This window comes from Periophthalmus magnuspinnatus, chromosome 3, assembly GCF_009829125.3.
Source record: "Periophthalmus magnuspinnatus isolate fPerMag1 chromosome 3, fPerMag1.2.pri, whole genome shotgun sequence".
NCBI classification, from domain to species: Eukaryota; Metazoa; Chordata; class Actinopteri; order Gobiiformes; family Gobiidae; genus Periophthalmus; species Periophthalmus magnuspinnatus.
In genome coordinates this window covers 1,258,276-1,280,895 of record NC_047128.1, presented here as the reverse complement: position 1 = coordinate 1,280,895, position 22,620 = coordinate 1,258,276, and the positions used below count along the sequence as shown (strand labels likewise).

General features: G+C 40.8%; 1 protein-coding gene across 1 annotated transcript in view; it reads right to left on the bottom strand.

Annotated features, from left to right (window-relative positions):
- Positions 1-2,436: 2,436 nt before the first annotated feature.
- Positions 2,437-22,620, bottom strand: part of il16 (interleukin 16) — a 61,594-nt gene continuing 41,410 nt past the window's right edge. The window contains exons 13-25 of the mRNA XM_055229167.1: positions 22,105-22,222; positions 21,173-21,305; positions 20,121-20,208; positions 18,075-18,286; positions 17,375-17,512; positions 15,055-15,130; positions 10,438-11,462; positions 9,147-9,292; positions 7,040-7,163; positions 6,440-6,541; positions 5,096-5,330; positions 4,891-5,019; positions 2,437-3,922 (exon numbers count right to left, since the gene is read on the bottom strand). Of these exons, the coding sequence (XP_055085142.1) occupies positions 3,765-3,922; positions 4,891-5,019; positions 5,096-5,330; positions 6,440-6,541; positions 7,040-7,163; positions 9,147-9,292; positions 10,438-11,462; positions 15,055-15,130; positions 17,375-17,512; positions 18,075-18,286; positions 20,121-20,208; positions 21,173-21,305; positions 22,105-22,222 (2,684 nt within the window). The 3' untranslated portion in view covers positions 2,437-3,764. The remainder of the gene's footprint in view (positions 3,923-4,890; positions 5,020-5,095; positions 5,331-6,439; positions 6,542-7,039; positions 7,164-9,146; positions 9,293-10,437; positions 11,463-15,054; positions 15,131-17,374; positions 17,513-18,074; positions 18,287-20,120; positions 20,209-21,172; positions 21,306-22,104; positions 22,223-22,620) is intronic.

The following is a 22,620-nucleotide window of genomic DNA, read 5'->3' as shown; positions in this document are numbered from 1 at the left end:
TCGTATAAAAGTAATAATTACAAATACATCAAAGCTCAAAATGCAACGTTCCACCTTGTGATGTCATCAAGTGGGAGTTTTCAAGTGAACAGCTCCTTTTACCTTTACTAAATACCCAACTTTTGCTCCGTTAAAAAATATTTAGAGAGATTTTTAACAGTTTTTCATTGTTAGAAAATTCCATATATATATTACTGCATATATTTTATGTCTTTTTGTGTGTAAATAAAATGTAGAAAGTTAAAAAAATAAAAAATAAATGTTGTAAGGGCCCATGTTACGCAATTTTCTGATCTGTTCTAATGTCGTTTCCTCATCACAAACAGACCTGGAGTTGTGTTTTGTTTCATTCTCACATGTTTGAGTCACACTTTATTATTAGTCTGTCACATCTACAAACCTCAAAATGCGACGTTCCACCTTGTGATGTCATCAAGTGGGAGTTTTCAAGTTAACTCCTCCTCTTTTACCTTTAGTTCAGTCGAGATAAGTGGCAAATCAAGAAGCTGAAATGATCCAAATGATTCTAAAAATTAAGGTGTGTGGAGTTTAAAAACACAGTGGAGCACTTCCTGTATCGCCACATGATGACATCACAAGGTGGAACAGAGGGTTTTTTCAGTTTGAGAGAAGAACTCAGCCTAAATCTGCAGAGTTTGTGTGTTTAAACATGTGAGAATGAAACAAAAAACACAACTCCAGGTCTGTGTGTGACGAGGAAACATTAGAACAGATCAGAAAACAGAATAACATGGACACTTTAAATCTTTATCTTTGACTTTCTTGACGTCAGACGCAGATGAAGTCGTCCTTGTTCTTCAGTGACTCCACATACGTCGGCCTCGAGTTCAGTTCCTTCTGGAATTTAGGTAAAATTGACTGAAGTAACGAGCGACCTCCTGCTGCCGTTTAGTGAAATTTAAAGCTCGTGATTCATTTGTGGATCACATGAGAAAAAGGTGATTTCTAGAAAAAACAGATCCAGACCGTGAGATTTTGGATAGTATCTGTGTGTGTGTGTGTGTGTGTATTTACTTACTTAACTTTATTATTACTTAACCAAGCACATTTTTATACAGCATTTTTAAGTGTCTTGCCCAAGGACACAACGGCAGCATTCATCTGTGGGAGCTGGAATCAAACCGCCAACCTTCTGATCGGTGATTTATTAAAGTTAAGGAATAGTTTAGAAGAAAATACAGTTAAAAAAGTGTAATACAATACATATATAGTTTTACAGAAATTGTACTTTAAAAAAAAAAACAACTATATTTCAAATCCAAACACATTATTTTTTATTTTTTTCTTCTTTTACACGTCTTCTTTTTACGTAAAACCGCTAATAAAGTCGCTATCACACATTTCAGTTGACGGTTTTCCAGGTAATTGTCCCACATTTGGAAGTTCTCTTTGCAAAACTGTATTCTGACTTTTGTCCACCAGATGGCGCTGCTGAAAACACCACAGTTTGTAATAAAAAACAGCTCTGGTCCGACTCAGAATGTCTTTAGTTTATGTGTAGTTTAGATTAGAAGCTTTCAGGTGTTTTTTTATACATAATTTGTGTGACCAGCAGGGCCGTAGACAGAAAATTGGGGGCCCGGGGCAAAAATCTCACATGGGCCCCCTCGAATAAAAAAATAATAATGTTGTTTTCTAGTCACAAACAGACCTGGAGTTGTGTTTTTTTGTTTCATTCACACATGTTTAACACACAAACAAACCTGCAGATTTAGGCTGAGTTCGTTTTAAATGGAATCCACCTTGTGATGTCATCAAGTGCAGATACAGGAAGTGCTCCGCTGTGTTTTTAAACTCCACACACCTTCATTTATAGAATCATTTGGATCATTTCAGCTTCTGGAAATCCTCACAAATCTCGACTGAACTAAAGGTAAAAGGAGGAGGAGTTAACTTGAAAACTACCACTTGATGACATCACAAGGTGGAACGTCGCATTTTGATCTTTGTAGATGTTACAGACTAATAATAAAGTGACTCAAACATGTGAGAATGAAACAAAAAACACAACTACAGGTCTGTGTTTGTGACGAGGAAACGACATTAGAACAGATCAGAAAATTGCGTAACATGGGCCCTTACAACATTGTTTTTTTTTTTGTTTTTTTTTTACTTTCTACATTTTATTTACACACAAAAGACATCAAATATACGCAGTAATATATATATGGAATTTTCTAACAATGAAAAACTGTTAAAAATCTCTCTAAATATTTTTTAACGGAGCAAAAGTTGGGTATTTACTAAAGGTAAAAGGAGGAGTTCACTTGAAAACTCCCACTCGATGACATCACAAGGTGGAACGGAGCGTTAGACACTGCAAGAATCCATTTGTATTTATTCAACTAATATAATTCTTCTTCATCCACATCTGAAACTATATAAACTTGTATTTTTATAAGAAAAAAACAGACGCACGGTTCTTGTCGGACACTTTATTAAATCTTAGACTTTGCTTTGAAATAAACATAAATACTTTTTTAAACATTTTGCTTCATTTTCTCCTATGACTTTGACACGATCTGTTAATGTTGTGAAATGACATTACATAAATAGAACCTGAATCCAGATGTGTGTAAAAAACATTATTATTTTTATGAACGTTTCTGTGGAGATCAAGGTTTTGGAGGTGAAACTTAAACACGTTTTTCCCAAAGAGTTAAAAACATATGAGTCATGTTTAAATGAGAGTAGAAATGTGAGGGTCCTGCTGCTCAGTGCTGCCCCGAGTCGGACTAGTGGCCACTCATTGGTACTACAACGAAAAAAATCCTTCACGTATCTTCACAAAGGTCGAATTTTGTTACGATTTTTTTTTACTATTTTCAGATTATAAACTTTTTCTAAGCTCAAAATCCATCTGTTGTCTTAAACTCTTTTTAATCGTTAGCTTCGGTTGCGCTCCGTGTCCGCTCTAGCTAAACTCACGCTCTGATTGGCTCGATCGGTCACATGGTACAACGTGAATGAGCATGGATCAGAAGCTCCTGAAGCGCAAACATTAGCATTTATCATTTATTATTTATTTATTATTCCGTTGCGTCCTTCTAAATGGTTTTTGAAAAATTTGAGGTGCTGTATTCTGACTTTTCTCCACTAGAGGGCACTGCTGAAAACACCACAGTCTGCAATAAAAATGAAAATGAGCTCCGTTTCGACTCAAAATGTCTTTAGTTTATGTGTCTTTTAGATTAGAATCTTTCGGGTGTTTTTTTATACATAATTTGTGCAAACAGCAGGGGCGTACACAGAAATTTGGGGGCCCGGGGCAAGAAGCCTCACATGGGCCCCCCTTGAATATAAATGAATAGGACGAGGGTTTATTCCACTCCCCTCGCTCTGGTCCGTCTCGCTTAAAGTGGGTCAGAGCTCAACCACACACGGATGGACCAAGCAGCTAAAGCAGGAACCCCCAGACTTCCCTCATCCCAGGCACTTCCTTCAGCTCCTTCAGTTTGACCTAAGGCGTTCCCAGACAAGCCGAGAGACACAGTCCCTCCGGCGCGTCTTGGGTCTTCCCCAGGATTATAATTATTGTTAAAAAGAATATGTTAAACCAGATAAATTAAGTCATGAATGCTTTGTTTATTTTATTTTATTTTATTTTTCATTTGAACTTGAAAATAAAGTTGTGGACACTGTGCTCTTTTTTGTGCTGAGAAACTCCCCTTAAATTGTTCAAGTCTTTGGGAAAAAACGTTTGACAAATTCACCTAACTCCATCGTGACCCCGTTTGGTGACATCACTGAGCCCGCCTCCTGACCGTAACCGTGACGACGCCCTCAGGTAACGCCTTGATGTAGTTCCAGGCCTCGAAGCGGGTCATGTCCGTGAGGTTCAGCCCCTGCACCGACACCACCTCGTCTCCAGACCGAAGCCCGCTCTGCTCCGCGGCGCCAGCTGCAAAAACAACGCAGAGTGAACTTTGCGTCTACATCAGAAAACATGGACGGTCACGTGATTTCTCGCCATATTTGTGAGTTTTTATGATTTCAAACTCATGAGATTCCACGCGAGCCGCTGCGTTACAAACAGGAAGTGATCATGGGCACACTTCCTGGCTCCAATTCAGTTTCTGCGTATAATCTGTGTCCTCTCTCTGTCTCTGCTGCTTCAGACTCATTCTGGTCTTAAATGTTCGTATTAACCCTCTACATGATCCTGGGGTTTTTATTTCACTATTGTGTCTGTAAATCAAGATATGAACATTAACAACGGATAAATCAGACATGTTTTATCTCATTTTATTAAATTATTTTGAGTTGAGTTTTTTTTTTGTTATTTTGAGGTTTTTTTTATTGAGTTCATTTATTTATTTTTGTTTATTTTGAGGGTTTTTCTTTTGTGGGTTTTTTAAGTTATTTTGGGATTGTTTTGTTTAGTTATTTTGATTTCATTGATTTATTTTTTGTTATTTTGAGATGTTTTTTTGTTATTTTGATTTTTTTTTTAATTTTTTTTATTTTGAGGGTTTTTTGTTATTTTGAGTTTGTTTTTTTGAAAATCTGTCTCCTCTCTCTGTCTCTGCTGCTTCAGACTCATTCTGGTCTTAAATGTTCGTATTAACCCTCTACATGATCCTGGGGTTTTTATTTCACTATTGTGTCTGTAAATCAAGATCTGAACATTAATAACAGACAAATCAGGTCCTTCTGTCCCCGAGGTCGCTCCTGTTAGCGTTAGCAACAGGTTTGATTGACAGCGTTGCTAAGCGCCCGCTCCCTGTTAAACCAGCGGTGTGGGCGGGAGGGGGCGTGACCTTCTGCTTTAGCTTCGATGAGCTTCATTTGGAGCTGAAGCTGTGGGTGACGTCAGGTTAACAGGTTAGCTCTGTCCATTTATATAAATACAGTGTGACTCCACGGTACCTGTGGAGATCCTGTTGATGACCAGCGGCTTGTCTCCGTGGATGGAGCCTCGTCCTCCCTCCAGAGTGAAGCCCACTCCTCCACAGCCTTTGTCCAGACTCACACTGACCAGACCCCCGTCCTCCTCCGCTGAAACGCAACGATCACGCCGTTAAAACACGTTAAAACCACATTTCCCGCTTCTGCGTAAGGTCATGGCTTCTACCTGAAGCAGCAGAGGTCTCGGCCCCGCCCCCCTCCCTCGACTCCTCCTCCTCCTGCTCGGGCCTCTTGCGGACGACCACCACGGCCACGCTGAGGGTCCGGGCCTGGCGCACGGCGGACGTAGCGTCCAAGTGCGTCGCTCCGCTCAGACTCTGCCCGTTTATGGACAGAACCTGGTCGCCCTTTTGAACGGTGCCCTCCTGAGCCGCCAGACCCGAGGGGAAAACCCGGTGGACCTGAGGAGAGAAGAAGAAGAAGGAAACGGGGAGTTTGGACTCGAATGGGCACAAACGTAAAGTCCACATCTGTGTAATGAAAGAGTTTATTTAAGGGCCACGGTCTCTGGTCCAGACTCGACACAAAATGTTTAACTGTTTCATATTTACAGAAAAACTACAGCTGGAGTCAGTTTATGTAAAAACTGAAACACAGATGGATTTACTGTGAAAACACCAACCGAGAACTGAACTAAACTGGGCTAAACTAGGCTAAATACCAGGTCTAAACCAGGACTAAACTGGGACTGAACCAGGACTGACCCAGGACTAAACCAGGACTAAACCGGGTCTAAACCAGGACTAAACCAGGACTGAACCAGGACTAAACCAGGACTGAACCAGGACTAAACCAGGACTGAACCAAGGCTAAACCAGGACTGAACCAGGACTGAACCAGGACTAAACCAGGTCTAAACCAGGACTAAACCAGGTCTAAACCAGATCTAAAGCAGAAAACCGGGATTAAACCAAGACTAAACCAGGACTGAACCAGGACTAAACCAGGACTAAACCAGGACTAAACCAGGACTGAACCAGGACTGAACCAGGACTAAACCAGGACTGAACCAAGACTGAACCAGGACTGAACCAGGACTGAACCAGGACTAAACCAGGACTAAACTAGAACTCGCCCAGAATAGAACAACATCTCATACACACAAACATGACACCAAAGATGTGAACCTGCCGTCTTGTGCACAAAACAGAGGAGCTTTATTCAGTTATTCAAACAAACGTATCTGTCGGATCAGAAACATGTCCTCTGTGTAAAAACGTGTCCTCTGTGTAAAAACATGTCCTCTGTGTAAAAACATGTCCTCTTTGTGCGTCTGCTGTACCATAAAAATGTGTTGAAATAAGACGCATATGGATTTTAACATTAAATCAGATCTATTCTTCAAACTGTTCTGTTCAGATGTTTCTCCACGTTCTAGTCGTTTCTTTTCATTAAGCCTCAGCAGCGTCACGTCGTCATTTCGGTTCAAATGAAACAAAGTGTGCTGCTGCAGTGTGATGTCCATAGGGGGCGCTGTTATAACCACAGAGCAGAGTTGTGTGTTTCTTACTGTTGGAGCCTTGTTCTCCAGGTCTGAGCCTCCAGCGACAGTGAAGCCCAGTCCAGCCCCCTCCTCTTTGTGCAGAATCACCACGTGGATGTCCTCCAGCTGCTGCAGAGACGCATAGAAACGGTACGATTACGGGGCTGTGATGCTAACGGGAGGCACTGCTCTGTCTGACGCTCTCTTAGACTTTAATCTGAGTTTTGTTTCAACACATTCTGACCATGAAGAACTGATTTAGCTGAACTACAACAGGCTGATCTGTGCTGTTAAACAAGTCCAAACAAATAACATCACAGTCACAAGCTAGCATTAGCATTAGCATTAGCATTAGCATTAGCATTAGCGTTTGCCAACAGTTTTTCAGTGAGTCACTTTCACATTTTTACGTAAAATCAAACTCTTAAACAGGACCATAAACACTCAGATTGATCACAGGAAGCCATTTTGTACTTTTTCTTGACAGTCTTTTGTGTCGCCATGGTAACTGCTGAACATTCTACCATTGACATACAGGTAGAACATCCTCCCAGTTTGATGTCACTGCAAATTATCAATAAGGTAATGAAATAAAAATAGTATAACTGTTTTTTTTTTTTATTGTACCTTGAGCTCCTCGGGGTCCAGAGTTTGCACTTCCTGTATGAGCTGTTGTACTTCCTGTGAGGGCAGGGCTGACAGCACAGACAGCGCCCCCTGGTTCATGGAGCACTCCCTCAGAGCCGCCAAACTGTGGGGAAAGAAAACGCTTTTTTACGAGGTGTAAGGTTTAAACTGGAGCTTTGGATCAAACGGTTTATTCATGTGGTTTCAATTCTGCCCCAGAAATATCACCAACAGAGGCTTTAATTTAGTGAGAGCTTGACTTCGTCTGGAGGAGAAAACCTGCTGTAAATATAAATGATAGTTTTACACAAATCAAGAAGCAGTTTGTGAAGAAAAGATGAAAAATATGTTGAAAAAAATTACAGGAAGTAGAGAGTCCCACACTGATGACATCACACTGATGACATCACACTGATGACATCACACTGATGACATCACACTGATGACATCACACTGGGAGGATTTACACAAAAACACATTTTTCACATGATTTCAACAAAATAAAGTTGTTTTCTTATATTAGTATTTGTCAAATAATAATCTCTGTGACATTAGAGGCGTTTTGGCCCAGTGAACCACATGGTTGCTAGGTAACAGTGTGATGTCATGATTACCAACCAGGAAGTAAAAAATGTTAAACTTTTTTTTCATTTTGTTTGAGAGCAGACATACATGTGCAGTGGGTGGGCTCCACAAACCTGACTTCATTTCATCTCCATGGAAATGTTGTTCCTTTGGTTATAATGTTCCGTAATATGGTGTAAATCTGATCTATGTCCGTGAAGAATGTCCCAAATATGATTTTAACTTTCTTTTGCTTTGGAATTATGCAGGTGACTACACATTGTTGGTTTAACTTACTGTAACAAATAATGGCGGTGGGATAAATACTTCAGACTGATATACAAACAAGTTAGTATACTGTATATTGTGTTGCCATGGTAATACTTTTTACAGCTCCATTTCAATAGTAAGGAACAAAAAAATACACTGATACCACAGAAGAAGTGACAGAGTGAGTGTGACATCACCCACAGCTTCAGCTCCAAATGAAGCTCATCGAATTTAGAGCAAAGTTCTGACCGCGAGTGTCATAGCAACCAAAGAGCCAATCCAGAGCGAGGATGTTGAAGGTAACGCCCCTTCCCGCCCACACCGCTGGTTTAACAGGGAGCAGGCGCTTAGCAACGCTGTCAATCAAATCTGTTGCTAACGCTAACAGGAGCGACCTCGGGGAAAGAAGGACCTGATTTGTCTGTTATTAATGTTCATATCTTGATTTACAGACACAATAGTGAAATAAAAACCCCAGGATCATGTAGAGGGTTAATACGAACATTTAAGACCAGAATGAGTCTGAAGCAGCAGAGACAGAGAGAGGGGACGGTAAAAAAAAAAACAACCTCAAAATAACAAAAAAACAAAAAACAAAACTAAAAATAAAAAACAAATAAAAAAACAAATAAAAAAACACCTCAAAATAACAAACAATAAATAAATGAAATCAAAATAATGAAAAAAACACACACAAAAATCAAAGTAAACAAAAATAAATAAATGAACTCAATATAACTAAAAAAATAAAAAAATAAAAAAAAACCTCAAAATAACAAATAATAAATAAATGAACTCAAAATAATGAAAAAAAACTTAAAATAACAAAAAACCAACACAGAAAACTCAAAATGACTGAAAAAAACCTCAAAATAACAAAATAAATAAATAAATGAATTCAAAATGACCTAAAAAAAAACCAAAAAAAAAAACAAAAAACCTCAAAATAACTAAAAAAAAATAAAAAATGAACTCAAAATAACTTAAAAAATGAGATAAAACATGTCTGATGTGTCTGTTATTAATGTTCATATCTTGATTTACAGACACAAAAGTGAAATAAAAACCCCAGGATCATGTAGAGGGTTAATACGAACATTTAAGAGCGTGTTTGAGCGTGTTTGAGCCTGTTTAAGCCTGTTTAAGCGTGTTTAAATCTGTATTAGAGCGAGTGTAAGTCCACAGTTAATTTCCAGTATTAACAATTCAAATGAGAATCTAGTTTTGATGGAGATATTTTGATAGAAGAATATTTTAAAGTGTGAAAACTGACCTGACGGAGAAGCCCGAGTCCAGTCCGGGTTCAGATCCTGGTTTCTCACTGGACTCAGACTGTGGGTCCAGAGGGTCCTGGGGGTCCTGGGGGTCCTGGGGGGCGCTGTGGGTCAAAGGGAGAGACCTCATCAGTGCACTGGACACCTGTGAGGAGAGAAGGACAAATAACTCTATAAATGACGTTTTTTTATACCAACATGAGGAATTTGAAAGAGTAAAACATTGTAGTTCAGTTCAGTTGTGACTTGTGCGACTGGATCCATTTTGTAATAAGTGAACGTCTGTTTTTTTGGGGGTGAAAGGTCAATGTTGGTCCCTACACTGGTATCATTTAATGTCGAGTATCTGCAGATCCTTAAAGCCAAAGTATCGTTATCGGTTTTGAAGCTGAAAAAGCTCGATCGGTGCGTCGCTAGTTTTATGTTTGTATTAACTGTTTAATGTCATACTGTGGAACATTCCAGGCTAAAAAATGACAAATCTCCATAGGGACAATAAAGTTTGGACTGTGTAAAGAAGTGACTGAGCGAGCGTGACGTCACCCACAGCTTCAGCTCCAAATGAAGCTCAGCGAGGCAAAAAATAAAGAAATATAAAATAAAATATAATAAATAAATTAAAAATAAAATTAAATAATAACAAAAAAAAGAAGCTCATCAAGGCAAAAAATAAGGAAAGAAATATAAAATAAAACACAATAAATAAATAAAAAAATAAATAAAATAATAATAAAAAAGAAGAAGCTCATCGAGGCAAAAAATAAAGAAAAATATAAAATACAATAAATAAAATAATAATAATAACAAAAAAAAAAAAAAGAAGCTCATTGACGCTAGCAGTTATAGCGGCTAATTTGGAGCAGAGTTGCATATTAGGAATTCTGACCGTGAGTATCATAGCAACCAAAGAGCAAGTCAGGAGCGAGGCTGTTGAAGGTCCGCACTGCTGGTTTAACAGGGAGCGGGCGCTTAGCAACGCTGTCAATCAAACCCATTGCTAACCTCGGGGAAAGAAGGACCTGATTTGTCTGTTATTAATGTTCAGATCTTGATTTACAGACACAATAGTGAAATAAAAACCCCAGGATCATGTAAAGGGTTAATACGAACAAAGTGACGAGTCTGAAGCAACAGTTACAGTCGATGGAGCAGGAAGTGTGCCCATGATCACTTCCTGCTTGTATCGCGGCGGCGTCTAGCAGGTTAGCTATGTCAATTTCTATATACAGTCTACGTTTGGACGCTTTAAATATCAAAAACAGTGATCTTTATACTAAACCTTCTTCATACCTGGTTACTGAAGGCGAGGACCTTCTCCAGACTCTCCTCACAGCCCTTTGAGACAACGCTGCCCCCTGGTGTTGAGTCTGGTGATGTTTCAGTTTGGTTTTCCGTCTCTCCAGGAGGTTCCAGGTTCTGTTCTTCATCGGCAGATCTCACCGTCATCTCCTCCAAAGCCTCAGCTTCAGTGACTTCTTCCGTCGCATCGTTTGGTTCTTCCGGTACCAAATCGATATATTTTGGTTCTTCGTTTGCAGGTTCCGTTAGTGAAAGTTGTTCAGTTTGTGCTACCACTGGACTGGGATCAGTAGTTGTAGTTGTATCTGAACTTAAGTCGCTTTTTGAATCATCTTTCACCGTTTCCGTTGACAAACCTGAGACCGAAGCGTTGGCGTTTATGTCTTTGGCATCGTCTTTCTTACTGCTGTTCGTCAACTTCACCTTCGTTTCTTTTTCAATCGTTGGAAGAGAACTGGATGTGGACACTTGCCTCTTCGCGGTAATCACTTTTTCTGGACTTTCTGGGCTCGAAAACGTCTCAAAACTGTGAATTTTCTGCCTTATCGACAAATTGGTGTTGGAAGAAGTCTGCCCCCTGCTGCCGAAACTCCTGCTATACCCGACGGAAGATGGCGGATCGACGGGAGATTTGGTCGTCTTCTTCTGACTTTGCTCCTCGCGAATTTTTTTAAGGCTTTGGCGATACCAGACGGGTTTTGGCGCCACCGGAGGACCCTGCTTGACCGCCGGACCGGTCAGTTCAAGTTTATTTTCGTTTTCTTTATCGAAACTAGAGTTGCCGTTAACATCTAGCTGGGTTTCGTCGTTGTCGCTCATGGTTGGCGGTTGGTCGGGGATGGATTGGGCGGGGCTTGTGGAGAATGGGTGGGCGGGGTCCAGAGGAGGGTCTCTTTTAGGGGAGGAGTCTGTGAAGCGGACCCAGGGATCCTGCAGCGGTTCTGGGGTGAGGCCGTCGACGCGGTCCTGTCTCCTCAGAGCGGTTTTCTTGTTCTGAGAAGCCAACGAGGACTCGCCTGTGCACAAAATGGAGGAGGCGTCATTCATGGATCACACGGACACAGATTTAATTTAAAACTTTAGACGAAAAATGTGTCGATTTATATCATTTTTATTCATGTCATTAAAGCTAAATGTTCCACCTTGTGATGTCATGAAGTAACAGCTCCTTTTGTCTTTAGTAAGAGGATCAGGACTAAACCAGGACTAAACCAGGACTGAACCAGGACTGAACCGGGACTAAACCAGGACTAAACCAGGACGAAACCGGGACTAAACCGGGACTAAACCGGGACTAAACCAGGACTAAATCAGGACTAAACCAGGACTGAACCAGGACTAAACCAGGACTAAACCAGGACTGAACCAGGACTAAACCAGGACTAAACCAGGACTAAACCAGGACTAAACCAGGACTAAACCAGGACTGAACCGGGACGAAACCGGGACTAAACCGGGACTAAACCGGGACTAAACCGGGACTAAACCAGGACTAAATCAGGACTAAACCAGGACTGAACCAGGACTAAACCAGGACTAAACCAGGACTGAACCAGGACTAAACCAGGACTAAACCAGGACTAAACCAGGACTAAACCAGGACTGAACCAGGACTAAACCAGGACTGAACCAAGACTGAACCCGGACTGAACCGGGACTGAACCGGGACTGAACCGGGACTGAACCGGGACTGAACCGGGACTAAACCAGGACTGAACCAGGACTGAACCAGGACTAAACCAGGACTAAACCAGGACTAAACCAGGACTAACCCAGGACTAACCCAGGACTAACCCAGGACTGAACCAGGACTGAACCAGGACTGAACCAGGACTGATATATATCAAATAAGAAACTGATTTGTTTCTGTTGAACAAAATAAGAATAATTTTAAATAAATATTTCCACATTTACACTTTAACAAATGAACAACTTGTGTGAAATACTTTTACTTTTTACTTAAAGTACATTTTTACACAGGTACAGTAGGTTGAGTAGCTTTTTGCTTGTGTACTTTTACACACACTGTACTTTCTAAAGTAGGTTCACTCTAAATAAATATTCAGAGCGTGTACAGTGCAGTACTTCGAGCTGATATATTTAAACTCAACATTAGATGAATATTTTGGTTTGTGCTGAGGCCAAAAGGAGGAAGTGATGTGTGACACTTCCTGTTTCATCATCTTAAGCCTCAAGTGTCACAATTTAAATAAACTACATTATGACTAAATAAGGAAAAGATTTAAAGCTACAGTGTGGAACTTTATGGAGGTGGATACTTCACCTGCAAGAAACAGGTGAGGGACAAAGTCATTTAAAGAGTTTTACAGAATAAGAAAGACACGATAAAACAAATCAAAACATAAATAATCATCATAAAAGAAACATTAAAGAGAAAAGACAGAATAAAAACCTTAAAGTCACAACAGAAAAACAGAACAGAGTCTGAGTCACATCTACAGGAAGAATGAGCCAGGTTAGTCCTGGTTTAGTCCTGGTTTAGTCCTGGTTTAGTCCTGGTTCAGTCTTGGTTCAGTCCTGGTTTAGTCCTGGTTCAGTCCTGGTTTAGTCCTGGTTCAGTCCTGGTTCAGTCCTGGTTTAGTCCTGGTTTAGTCCTGGTTTAGACCTGGTTTAGTCCTGGTTTAGTCCTGGTTTAGTCCTGGTTTAGTCCTGGTTTAGTCCTGGTTCAGTCCTGGTTTAGTCCTGGTTTAGTCCTGGTTTAGACCTGGTTTAGTCCTGGTTTAATCCTGATTTAGTTCTGATTTAGTCCTGGTTTAGTCCTGGTTTAGTCCTGGTTTAGTCCTGGTTTAGTCCTGGTTCAGTCTTGGTTCAGTCCTGGTTTAGTCCTGGTTCAGTCCTGGTTTAGTCCTGGTTCAGTCCTGGTTCAGTCCTGGTTTAGTCCTGGTTTAGTCCTGGTTTAGTCCTGGTTTAGACCTGGTTTAGTCCTGGTTTAGTCCTGGTTTAGTCCTGGTTTAGTCCTGGTTTAGTCCTGGTTTAGTCCTGGTTCAGTCCTGGTTTAGTCCTGGTTTAGTCCTGGTTTAGACCTGGTTTAGTCCTGGTTTAATCCTGATTTAGTTCTGATTTAGTCCTGGTTTAGTCCTGGTTTGGTCTTGATTTAGTCCTGAGACTGTGGGCACCAGCAGGAGGCCAGCACTAAACTAGGACTAAACCAGGACTAAACCAGGACTAAACCAGGACTACACCAGGAGGCCAGTCCCTGAGGTCCTCAGAATATTAAAACCATACTTTGGTTTACATTCTCCATGGTGATAGACAGGTTTTATGCCGTACTGTGGAACATTATAGCCAAAGGAACATCATCTCCGTGGAAACAGGCAGGTGGATGCCCTCCCTCAGGCAAGATGAGTGTCAGGTTTGTGGAAATGCGAGCCTGACCGCAGTAAGAATCTAAACAACCAAGCAACGAATGAAAAACACTTTTATTTTTTGGTTAATTTTGGCTCAAAAGTTGCGCACTGTGGCTTTAAGTAAACCTGTACATCTGTCTTCATTCTTGTTCCTGTAAAGCTCCATCCGTCATGAACCTCTCGTCCTTCTGCAGCACTGATGGAGCTGTAATCCACTTTGTCTGGACATTTATAGCCCAAAGCATCAGATCTCACAGCTCCATGTCGTTTATAAAGTGTTTCTGACCTCGTGGCGTCGGTCTGAAGAGTCTGACCTCACCAGACGTCCAGTTACACCTTTATCCATCTGTTTTTACTCCAATTAAAGCGCTCGCATCACACTGTCCTCTGACCGCTGCTCTAATGTCGTTTCCTCGTCACAAACAGACCTGGACTTGTGTTTTTGTTTCATTCACACATGTTTAACACACAAACAAACCTGCAGATTTAGGCTGAGTTCTTCTCTCACACTGAAAACACTCCGTTCCACCTTGTGATGTCATCATGTGGTGATACAGGAAGTGCTCCGCTGTCTTTTTAAACTCCACACACCTTCATTTATAGAATCATTTGGATCATTTCAGGTCTGGAATTGCCACTTATCTCAACTGAACTAAAGGTAAAAGGAGCTGTTCACTTGGAAAAAAAACTACCACTTGATGATATCACAAGGTGGAACGGAGCGTTTTGAGCTTTGGAGATGTGACTCGAACGTGTGAATGAAACAAAACACAACTCCAGGTCTGTTTTTGGTGCGCTAACGACATTAAATCATGACTTAAAGCTGAGTTTCATCAGTTTAGTTTCATTTTTTAACTTTTTTTCAATAATTCTAGAGGTAATTTCATAACTGTTACCTAGCAACCACAATGTAAACAAGACCCAAAACCTGTTTAAACTGCAGAATAGTTTTGCAAATGCCTTTGTCTCTCGTAAACTGTCTCTTTATTTGGAACTTTTGGTGTGGATAAAGTAGAAAAACTTATATCTGCTTTAGAACTCAGAGCTACTTCCTGTATTTTTGTCTTTTTCAGCCATTTTTTTTAACCAAAGGTGGTGTTTATATCGCGCTTTTCCACCTTCAAGACGCTCAAAACACTTTACATCACCCATTTACACAGGTGGATAATCATAACCACAAAAACACAATGCTCCTTGGATACAATAAAATCATGTTAAACACAAATAGTATAGTTTTTACCTGTGAGGAGCTCGGCGTCTTCACTGCAGGAGCTCAGATCTCGGACCCCGGAATCGTCTCGAGTGTCTTCCTCTTCCTGCCGAGCAAACAGGAAGTGAGCGTGACAAAAGTTTAGACTCAAAACCACACGAAGGTGCAGCACATTTCCTCTGCAACGGCTGCTGCACATCGCAGTTTATAAATGTGGACGATAAAGGTTTGAAAAGAACTAAACACGAGGGTAAAACGTGCAGCCGCCCAAACACACGTCAGAGCGAGAAGATGCAAACTTAGAAACGAAGAACTACAGATTTAAAAGTCCTACATCGCACAAAAATGACTCTTGTAGCTTTAATCCATGTTCTAATGTCGTCACCGCCTCAAAAACAGACCTGGAGTTGTGTTTTGTTTCATTCTCATATGTTTGAGTCACTTTATTATTAGTCTGTTACATCTACAAAGATCAAAATGCGACATTCCACCTTGTGATGTCATCAAGTGGGAGTCAACTTCGGGCTGACCTACGCAGTCCACTGTGACAGTAAAAGTGTGTGAATGAGCAGCTGCAGAGTCCGGGTCTGGGTCTGTCTGCGCAGGTGAGTCTGGTCTGGGTCTGTCTGCGCAGGTGAGTCTGGGTCTGGGTCTGTCTGCGCAGGTGAGTCTGGGTCTGTCTGCGCAGGTGAGTCTGGGTCTGTCTGCGCAGGTGAGTCTTGGTCTGTCTGCGCAGGTGAGTCTGGGTCTGTCTGCGTAGGTGAGTCTGGGTCTGTCTGCGTAGGTGAGTCTGGGTCTGTCTGCGCAGGTGAGTCTGGGTCTGGGTCTGTCTGCGCAGGTGAGTCTGGTCTGGGTCTGTCTGTGCAGGTGAGTCTGGTCTGGCTCTGTCTGCGCAGGTGAGTCTGGGTCTGTCTGCGTAGGTGAGTCTGGGTCTGTCTGCGCAAACGTTTTTTCTCCTCTTCCACCAGAGCGTACAGTCATTATGGTGTTTAGCCACAGGTGAAAGGTGAAGTGTGTGTGTGTGTTTACAGGTGAAGTGTGTGTGTGTGTTTACAGGTGAAGTGTGTGTGTACAGGTGAAGTGTGTGTGTGTGTGTACAGCTGAAGTGTGTGTTTCTCAGGGCTCTGTCTCTTGAAGCTCGTTGTCATGGGGATAAGTTCTGTGATCAGCTGATGGAGTCTGACGTGGCTCCTGGTGTTTTGGGGTGAACGATGCTCGGTGTGTGTGAACGAGACCGACCCAAAAGAGACGTAAACACAACTAAATCTAGAGCCACAAGGGGGCGCTCCACAGAGACACAGAGACACTGACATGTGCGACACAAACACAGACACAACATGCAGTGGATTTGCAAAACAAGGGTTTTTTTCACGTGCAGAGGTGAGAAATCGCACATTTTCACTGTCATTTTTACCAAAGTGTTAAACAAAAACAACACAACGACACAACCAGAAGTGAACCAGACGAGCAACATGATGGAAGAAAGAGAGAAAAAGATATACAAGTAGAAATAAAGAGGTAGAGACGCTGCAGACGGAGCTGTACTTCATGCAGACTGTCAGAGCTGTTACCTACGTTCCTCAGTATAAACCTGAGAAGTTTGTGCAAGGCCTTAAAAATACTGCAGACAAACTATGTGCAGAAACAGAAAAAGACAGAGATAGAAAGATGGAGATAGAGAGAGATAGAGAGAAAGACACACGTTAAAATGAAGTTAGTTACAGGAGGTTAGTTCAGTGTGTAAAGTATTGCAATTTATTTTAATAGATTCTTTTTCCAGACCAAGGTTTCGTTTGGTTTCCTGACAGTTTGGAGCTCGCTAGCGCCTCCGAGTGGTCACACGATGCTGCTTCAGGACAGTCCCGGTTTAACGTCCTCTGTCCCGGTGAGACAGCGCCACAGCAACGTCACGTGACCACTGTGAGGCGCTAGTGAGCGGAACAAACTGTCAGAGATGAAAACAAACTAAACCTTGGTCTGGAAAATGATCAGAAAACCGGATGAACCTCGTTGGACGGAGTTTAATTACGATTCGATTTGTTATTTGTTGTGGAAAAAGTCAGATTCTGCAGATTCAGCGTTAACATCTGACAGAAAACTTAAATATGAACTGATAAACTAATACGAGAAAACTAGGCATAATATATAAAAAGTTGCTCAAAAATAATATTTCTCAAGTAGCGGCTCATGAAACTACAAAAAATTACTAAAATAAATAATAAATCACAAATCTAATGACAATTCCTGTTTGAAAAATCAATTTGACATTTTTCCTGATGTGTCCCGGGGCAGACTCCAGCCTGAAACGTCTGTATGTGCATTTATAAATAGCTGAGTCTGTTCTAATGACCTTGTTGCCCCTGACGCCCAGGTCAAGGGTCAGCGTGCTGGACTTGTTGCCGGGGGGACAGTTGTACGGGATGTTATAGTCTTCGTCTGGATACACCGGCACCGACAGCCTGTTGTCTGACCACGTGTCCGACATCGACTGTAAGAAAGAAAAAACACACATGGACTTGAATAACCGACAGATAGACAGAGTTATTGTCGCACTGCGGAACATTTCGGGCAAAGCATCTCCACGGAGACAAGCAGTAGAGTTACCTAGAACATCTTTAAAGGTCCCGTATTAAGCGGAATGGACTCTTTTGGAGCTTTAAGCCATGTTCTAGTGTTTTTACATCTTTAAAAATTATCTGGGGATGGAGCTCAAAATGTGACGTTCCACCTTGTGATGTCATCAAGTGGTAGTTTTCAAGTGAACTCCTCCTCCTTTTACCTTTAGTTCAGTCGAGATAAGAGGAAACTCCAGAGCGGAAATGATCCAAATGATTCTATAAATGAAGGTGTGTGGAGTTTAAAAACACAGCGGAGCACTTCCTGTATCACCACATGATGACATCACAAGGTGGAACAGAGCGTTTTCAGTTTGAGAGAAGAACTCAGCCTTAAATCTGCAGGTGTGTGTGTTAAACATGTGAGAATGAAACAAAAAAAACAAACAAACACAACTCCAGGTCTGTGTGTGACGAGGAAACGTGAGTTGTTACCGTGGGCGTGTCCAGGCTGTGCACTCTGGCGGCTGATTGGCTGTGGTGTTGGTGATGCGTGAGGAGGGCGTGGCAGCGGGTGTGGTCTCTGCAGTTGGTGTTCTCGCTGCAGGAGCGGGTCATGGTCCTTGGAGCTCTGAGCGGAGTCGGGCCGTGGTCCACGCACCCGTCGCACCTCTGCCTCCGGTACGAACACGACTCTTTACGCAGACCTGCGCACACGCCACGGGCACAAGACGCACGCTTCAGTCTGTGGACAGTGGACAAATGTAATCCAGTGTGTACTTTATTACACAGGGGCAAAATGTCCTGTTTCCCATCATGCAGCAGTGGACATATATCACACTAAAGGCAGAAAACAGCTACGCTTTTGTAAAAGAATGTGGGAGGGTTTAAAACACTCACCTTGTTCAACTTTGCGTTCAGTTTCTTAATGTGTGACTCACTCTTGTATAAAACACTGGAACAATCTCATCTTTTTAGACTCGGCTGTGAATGTTGCTGGACGCTGCCTTTAACTCAACTGTTTGGCTGTAACTGACGATAAAATTTTACAGAATGATCCCTGTGTCTCTGCGACTCTTCTTCAATAAACACGACAAACTGACAATCCCGAAAAAAAAAAAATAAAAAAAAACGCCAGAGGGAACGTCTTTAAAAAGCCTATTCAAATGTTTAATTTATTTTTTATTTGTGGGTTTAGACCATAGACTGTGTAAAGAAGTGAGTGTGATGTCACCCACAGTGTTCAGCTTATTTTTTATTTTTATTTTATTTATTTGATAGGGACAATGCACATTAATGAACATCTGTTGTAAACAAATGTAAATATGCCGGATTATAGCTACAGAGCTAATTTACATCCGCAGTCCCCAGGCAGGTAAAAAGTACAACAAATACATCACATTCGTACAATATACAAGAGTTAAAAAGTGAGAAGTAGAGTTAAAAAAAAAAAAAAAAGGTAAGAAAAGTAAGAAGGGAGGTCCATGTATTGATTAGTGATCACATGACTGATTTGATTTCAGCCAGCGTTTGAGTTGAGTTTTAAAAGTGGATAATGTAAAGCTTAAAATAAAATAAATTAATAAAATAAAATAAAACAAATTAAATTAAATTAAATAAATAATAAATAAATAAATAAATAAATAAATAAATAAATAAATAAATAAATAAATAAATAATAAATAAATAAATAAATAAAATAAAATAAAAAAAAAAAAATAATAATAATAATAAAATAAATAAAATAAAACAAAATCAAATAAATAAATAAATAAATAAAAATAAAATAAAATAAAACAAAATAAAATAAATAAAAAATAAATAAATAAAATAAAATAAATAATAAAAAACAAATAAAATAAAATAAAAAATAAATAAATAAAATAAATCACATAAAAAATTTATAAATAAAATAAAATAAAAACTAAATAAATAAATGAAATAAATAAATCACATCAAAAAATTAATAAATAAATAAAATCAAATAAAACAAAATCAAATAAATAAATAAAATAAATAAATAAATAAATAAATAAATAAATAAATAAATAAATAAATAAATAAATAAATAAAATAAAATAATAAATAAATAATAAAAAACAAATAAAATAAAATAAAAAATAAATAAATAAAATAAATCACATAAAAAATTAATAAATAAAATAAAAACTAAATAAATAAATGAAATAAATAAATCACATCAAAAAAAATAAATAAATAAATAAAATAAATAAATAAAAAATAAAAATAATAATGCACTGAATTTATATAGAGCTTTACAGTGGCATTGTAGCCACAGCTGCCCTGGAGCACACTGACAGAAGCGAGGCCGCCAATCTACGCCATGAACACATCTGACCAGCACTCACACACACACACACCACTTTTAAACTAGGCAATGTGGGTGACATGTCTTGCCGGAGGACACAACACCAAATCAGTGACCCACATTTGCCAGAATTATTGCAGTAAATACCAGCAGGATTCAATGTGGGAAGCGGGAATTGAACCAGCAACCTCTCCGCTCGCTCGCGCACTCACTGTCAATGCTCCACTGGCTCTTGTCCTTCCTGAGTTTGCTGTTCTCCACGGCCTGAGCGATGGCGTCGTTTAACTGTTGCTCCGACACCTGCAAATACACAACGGTCAAACTTTTCAATCATAAAAAAAAAAAACGTAAACAAGAGAAGGACGATGTTCCTGTTCAAAGATGGATTGTCTTTCGTAACAAAAACTCTCCTCTCAAACCATTTCTTTTCTCTGGCTAAGGTCTGAACCCCGCTGTGTTCAAAGGAGTGGTCAGTGTCTTTGAGATGGACAGCAGATTGTTGTCCCGAGCAGCTCTTAAATCTGTCAACTGGACAAAAAGTTGTAGGAGTGAAGACGTTTGGCTGCTCGTCCAAGCCGCGGCTTGGACGAGCAGCCAAACGTCTTCACTCCTACAAGCCGCTTCTTCAGTTCTGGTCAGATTACTGCTGGACACCGCCTTAAATCTGTCTGGAAGGAGGAGCTAACGACACTGACGCTAACACACCTGTCGTCTGTATAGTCCCTCAGCCAAACGTCTTCGCTCTAAAACCTTTTGTCCAGTTACAGATTTGAATTTTTCTTACTAGAAAAATCCAGACCTGGACGACTGAGGGACAGACAGACTTACTTTTCATCGAAAGCCGGTCCTTTGCGAACCGCAGCTGGCCTGAAATGAACCAGGATCCGTGCGCTCGAATGAGTCAGTTACTTAAAGTTGATGATGCGTTTGAGGTCAGAGAGTTGGGCGGTTTCCCTGACTTTCCAGAGGCACATGAATGAAGCGTTTGTATCAGAAGTTCAGACCATAAACTGTGTAAAGAAGTGGACGTCACCCAAATGAAGCTAATCGAGGCTAGCGCGCAATAGCGAAATTTAAAAAAACGAACGATCACGTAGAGCGGGTTAATACGAACGTTTAAGACCAAAATGACGAGTCTGAAGCAGCAGAGACAGACAGAAGACACGGTTTTTACACAGAAAGTGAACAGGAAGTGCGCCTGTGATCACTTCCTGTCTGTAACGCGGTGGCTAGCAGGTTAGCTACGTCCATCTGTGGGTGGTACCTTCGGGTCCGGGTGGCGGCTGATGGTGATGTGGACCGGCCCGGGGCTGCACTGGCTCAGCACCGTGTACACGTCGTTCAGAGCCATGTTGTAAACTACCGTGTCGTTGATCTCCATAATCTCGTCTCCACACCTGCAGGGGGCGCAAGAGGGAGGAGAGGGCAACGGAGGAGGGAGGGCAGACGGAGGACAGGGCATCAGTGTTATAGTCAGCCTGAAATCTGATGACACTTTAAAGAGGGGGTGTATTAACCGCTAACACAAAACATATTCAAATATATCAGGTTTGTGAAGTCGTAGTACAATGTTACAGTGAGGAATTAGAGATCAACCGATATGTTTTTGTTTTTTTTCATGTCTGATGCCGTTACGATTGTTCAGAATACAAAGCAACCAATGGCTGATGAGGTCTGCCGATGTTTTAAAGCCGATATTTTGAGTCGATTTTGATTATTTTCTCCAAATTTTCTTATTTAAATTCACCACAACCTCCCGCTAAGAAGCACTTTTTACCACGAGTCCCTAAGAGAGCTGTGGTCACGTTTGTGCAGCTTTCTCTTCACATTTAAGTGTTAATATAAAGCTTTGTGTGGATTTGTGGTTAATGAAACTACTGCACATCACACCAGGTTTGTGAAGCTGTAGTGTGTTGTTCTGTGTCATGTTTTTGTATATTTATGGAGGATTGTCGTGTGGGAGCGTGGGTGATGTAGGATTGTGGGCGGAGCCTCGTACAGAATCTCACAGCTAAACATAAGGAGGGTTTGAATAGGGCCTGGGAGAGATCTCTAGATGACTCAAACATGCACGGACGACTCTAAAACCTCTTCACACGTGTTTTTGATGAGAAACAGAGTTAGAACATGGGAGAAAGATACAAACATATTTAGATTTTGCATAATACCCCCTGTTTTTCTTATCCGTTTTGTTACCGTAGTCTGCCGTCCATGTGGGCCACAGAGCCAGGGGACAGAGTGTGGATGTAGATCCCAGGACAGCCCTCCGCAGACGGGACACAGCACAGACCGATACCCAGCCCCACACCGGACTCTGAGCAAAACATGTATTTATAATTACACAACCAGTCAGAAGTATGGACGCATCTTCTTTTACCGCTTTCTACATTTTATAAACAAATGGAAGACAACAAATATATGAAGCAAGATGTGTGGGATTATGGAGCAAAAAAATAAAAAAGTGATGTAACTCAGCTAAATATGTTTTTTTAATTTCATATTCAGACCCTCAGAGTGTCGTCTCTTTGCTTTGTGGAGCTCAAACCCTCGTCTTTCTCTCAGCTTCATGATGACGTCCCTGAAGTCGACTGAGTGAGCTCGTCGAGGCTAGCAGTTATAGCGGCTAATCTGGAGTTGAGTTCCACATTTGGAATTCTGACCACAAGTATCAAAGCAACAAAAGAGCCAAGCGCCTGCACCGCTGGTTTAGCA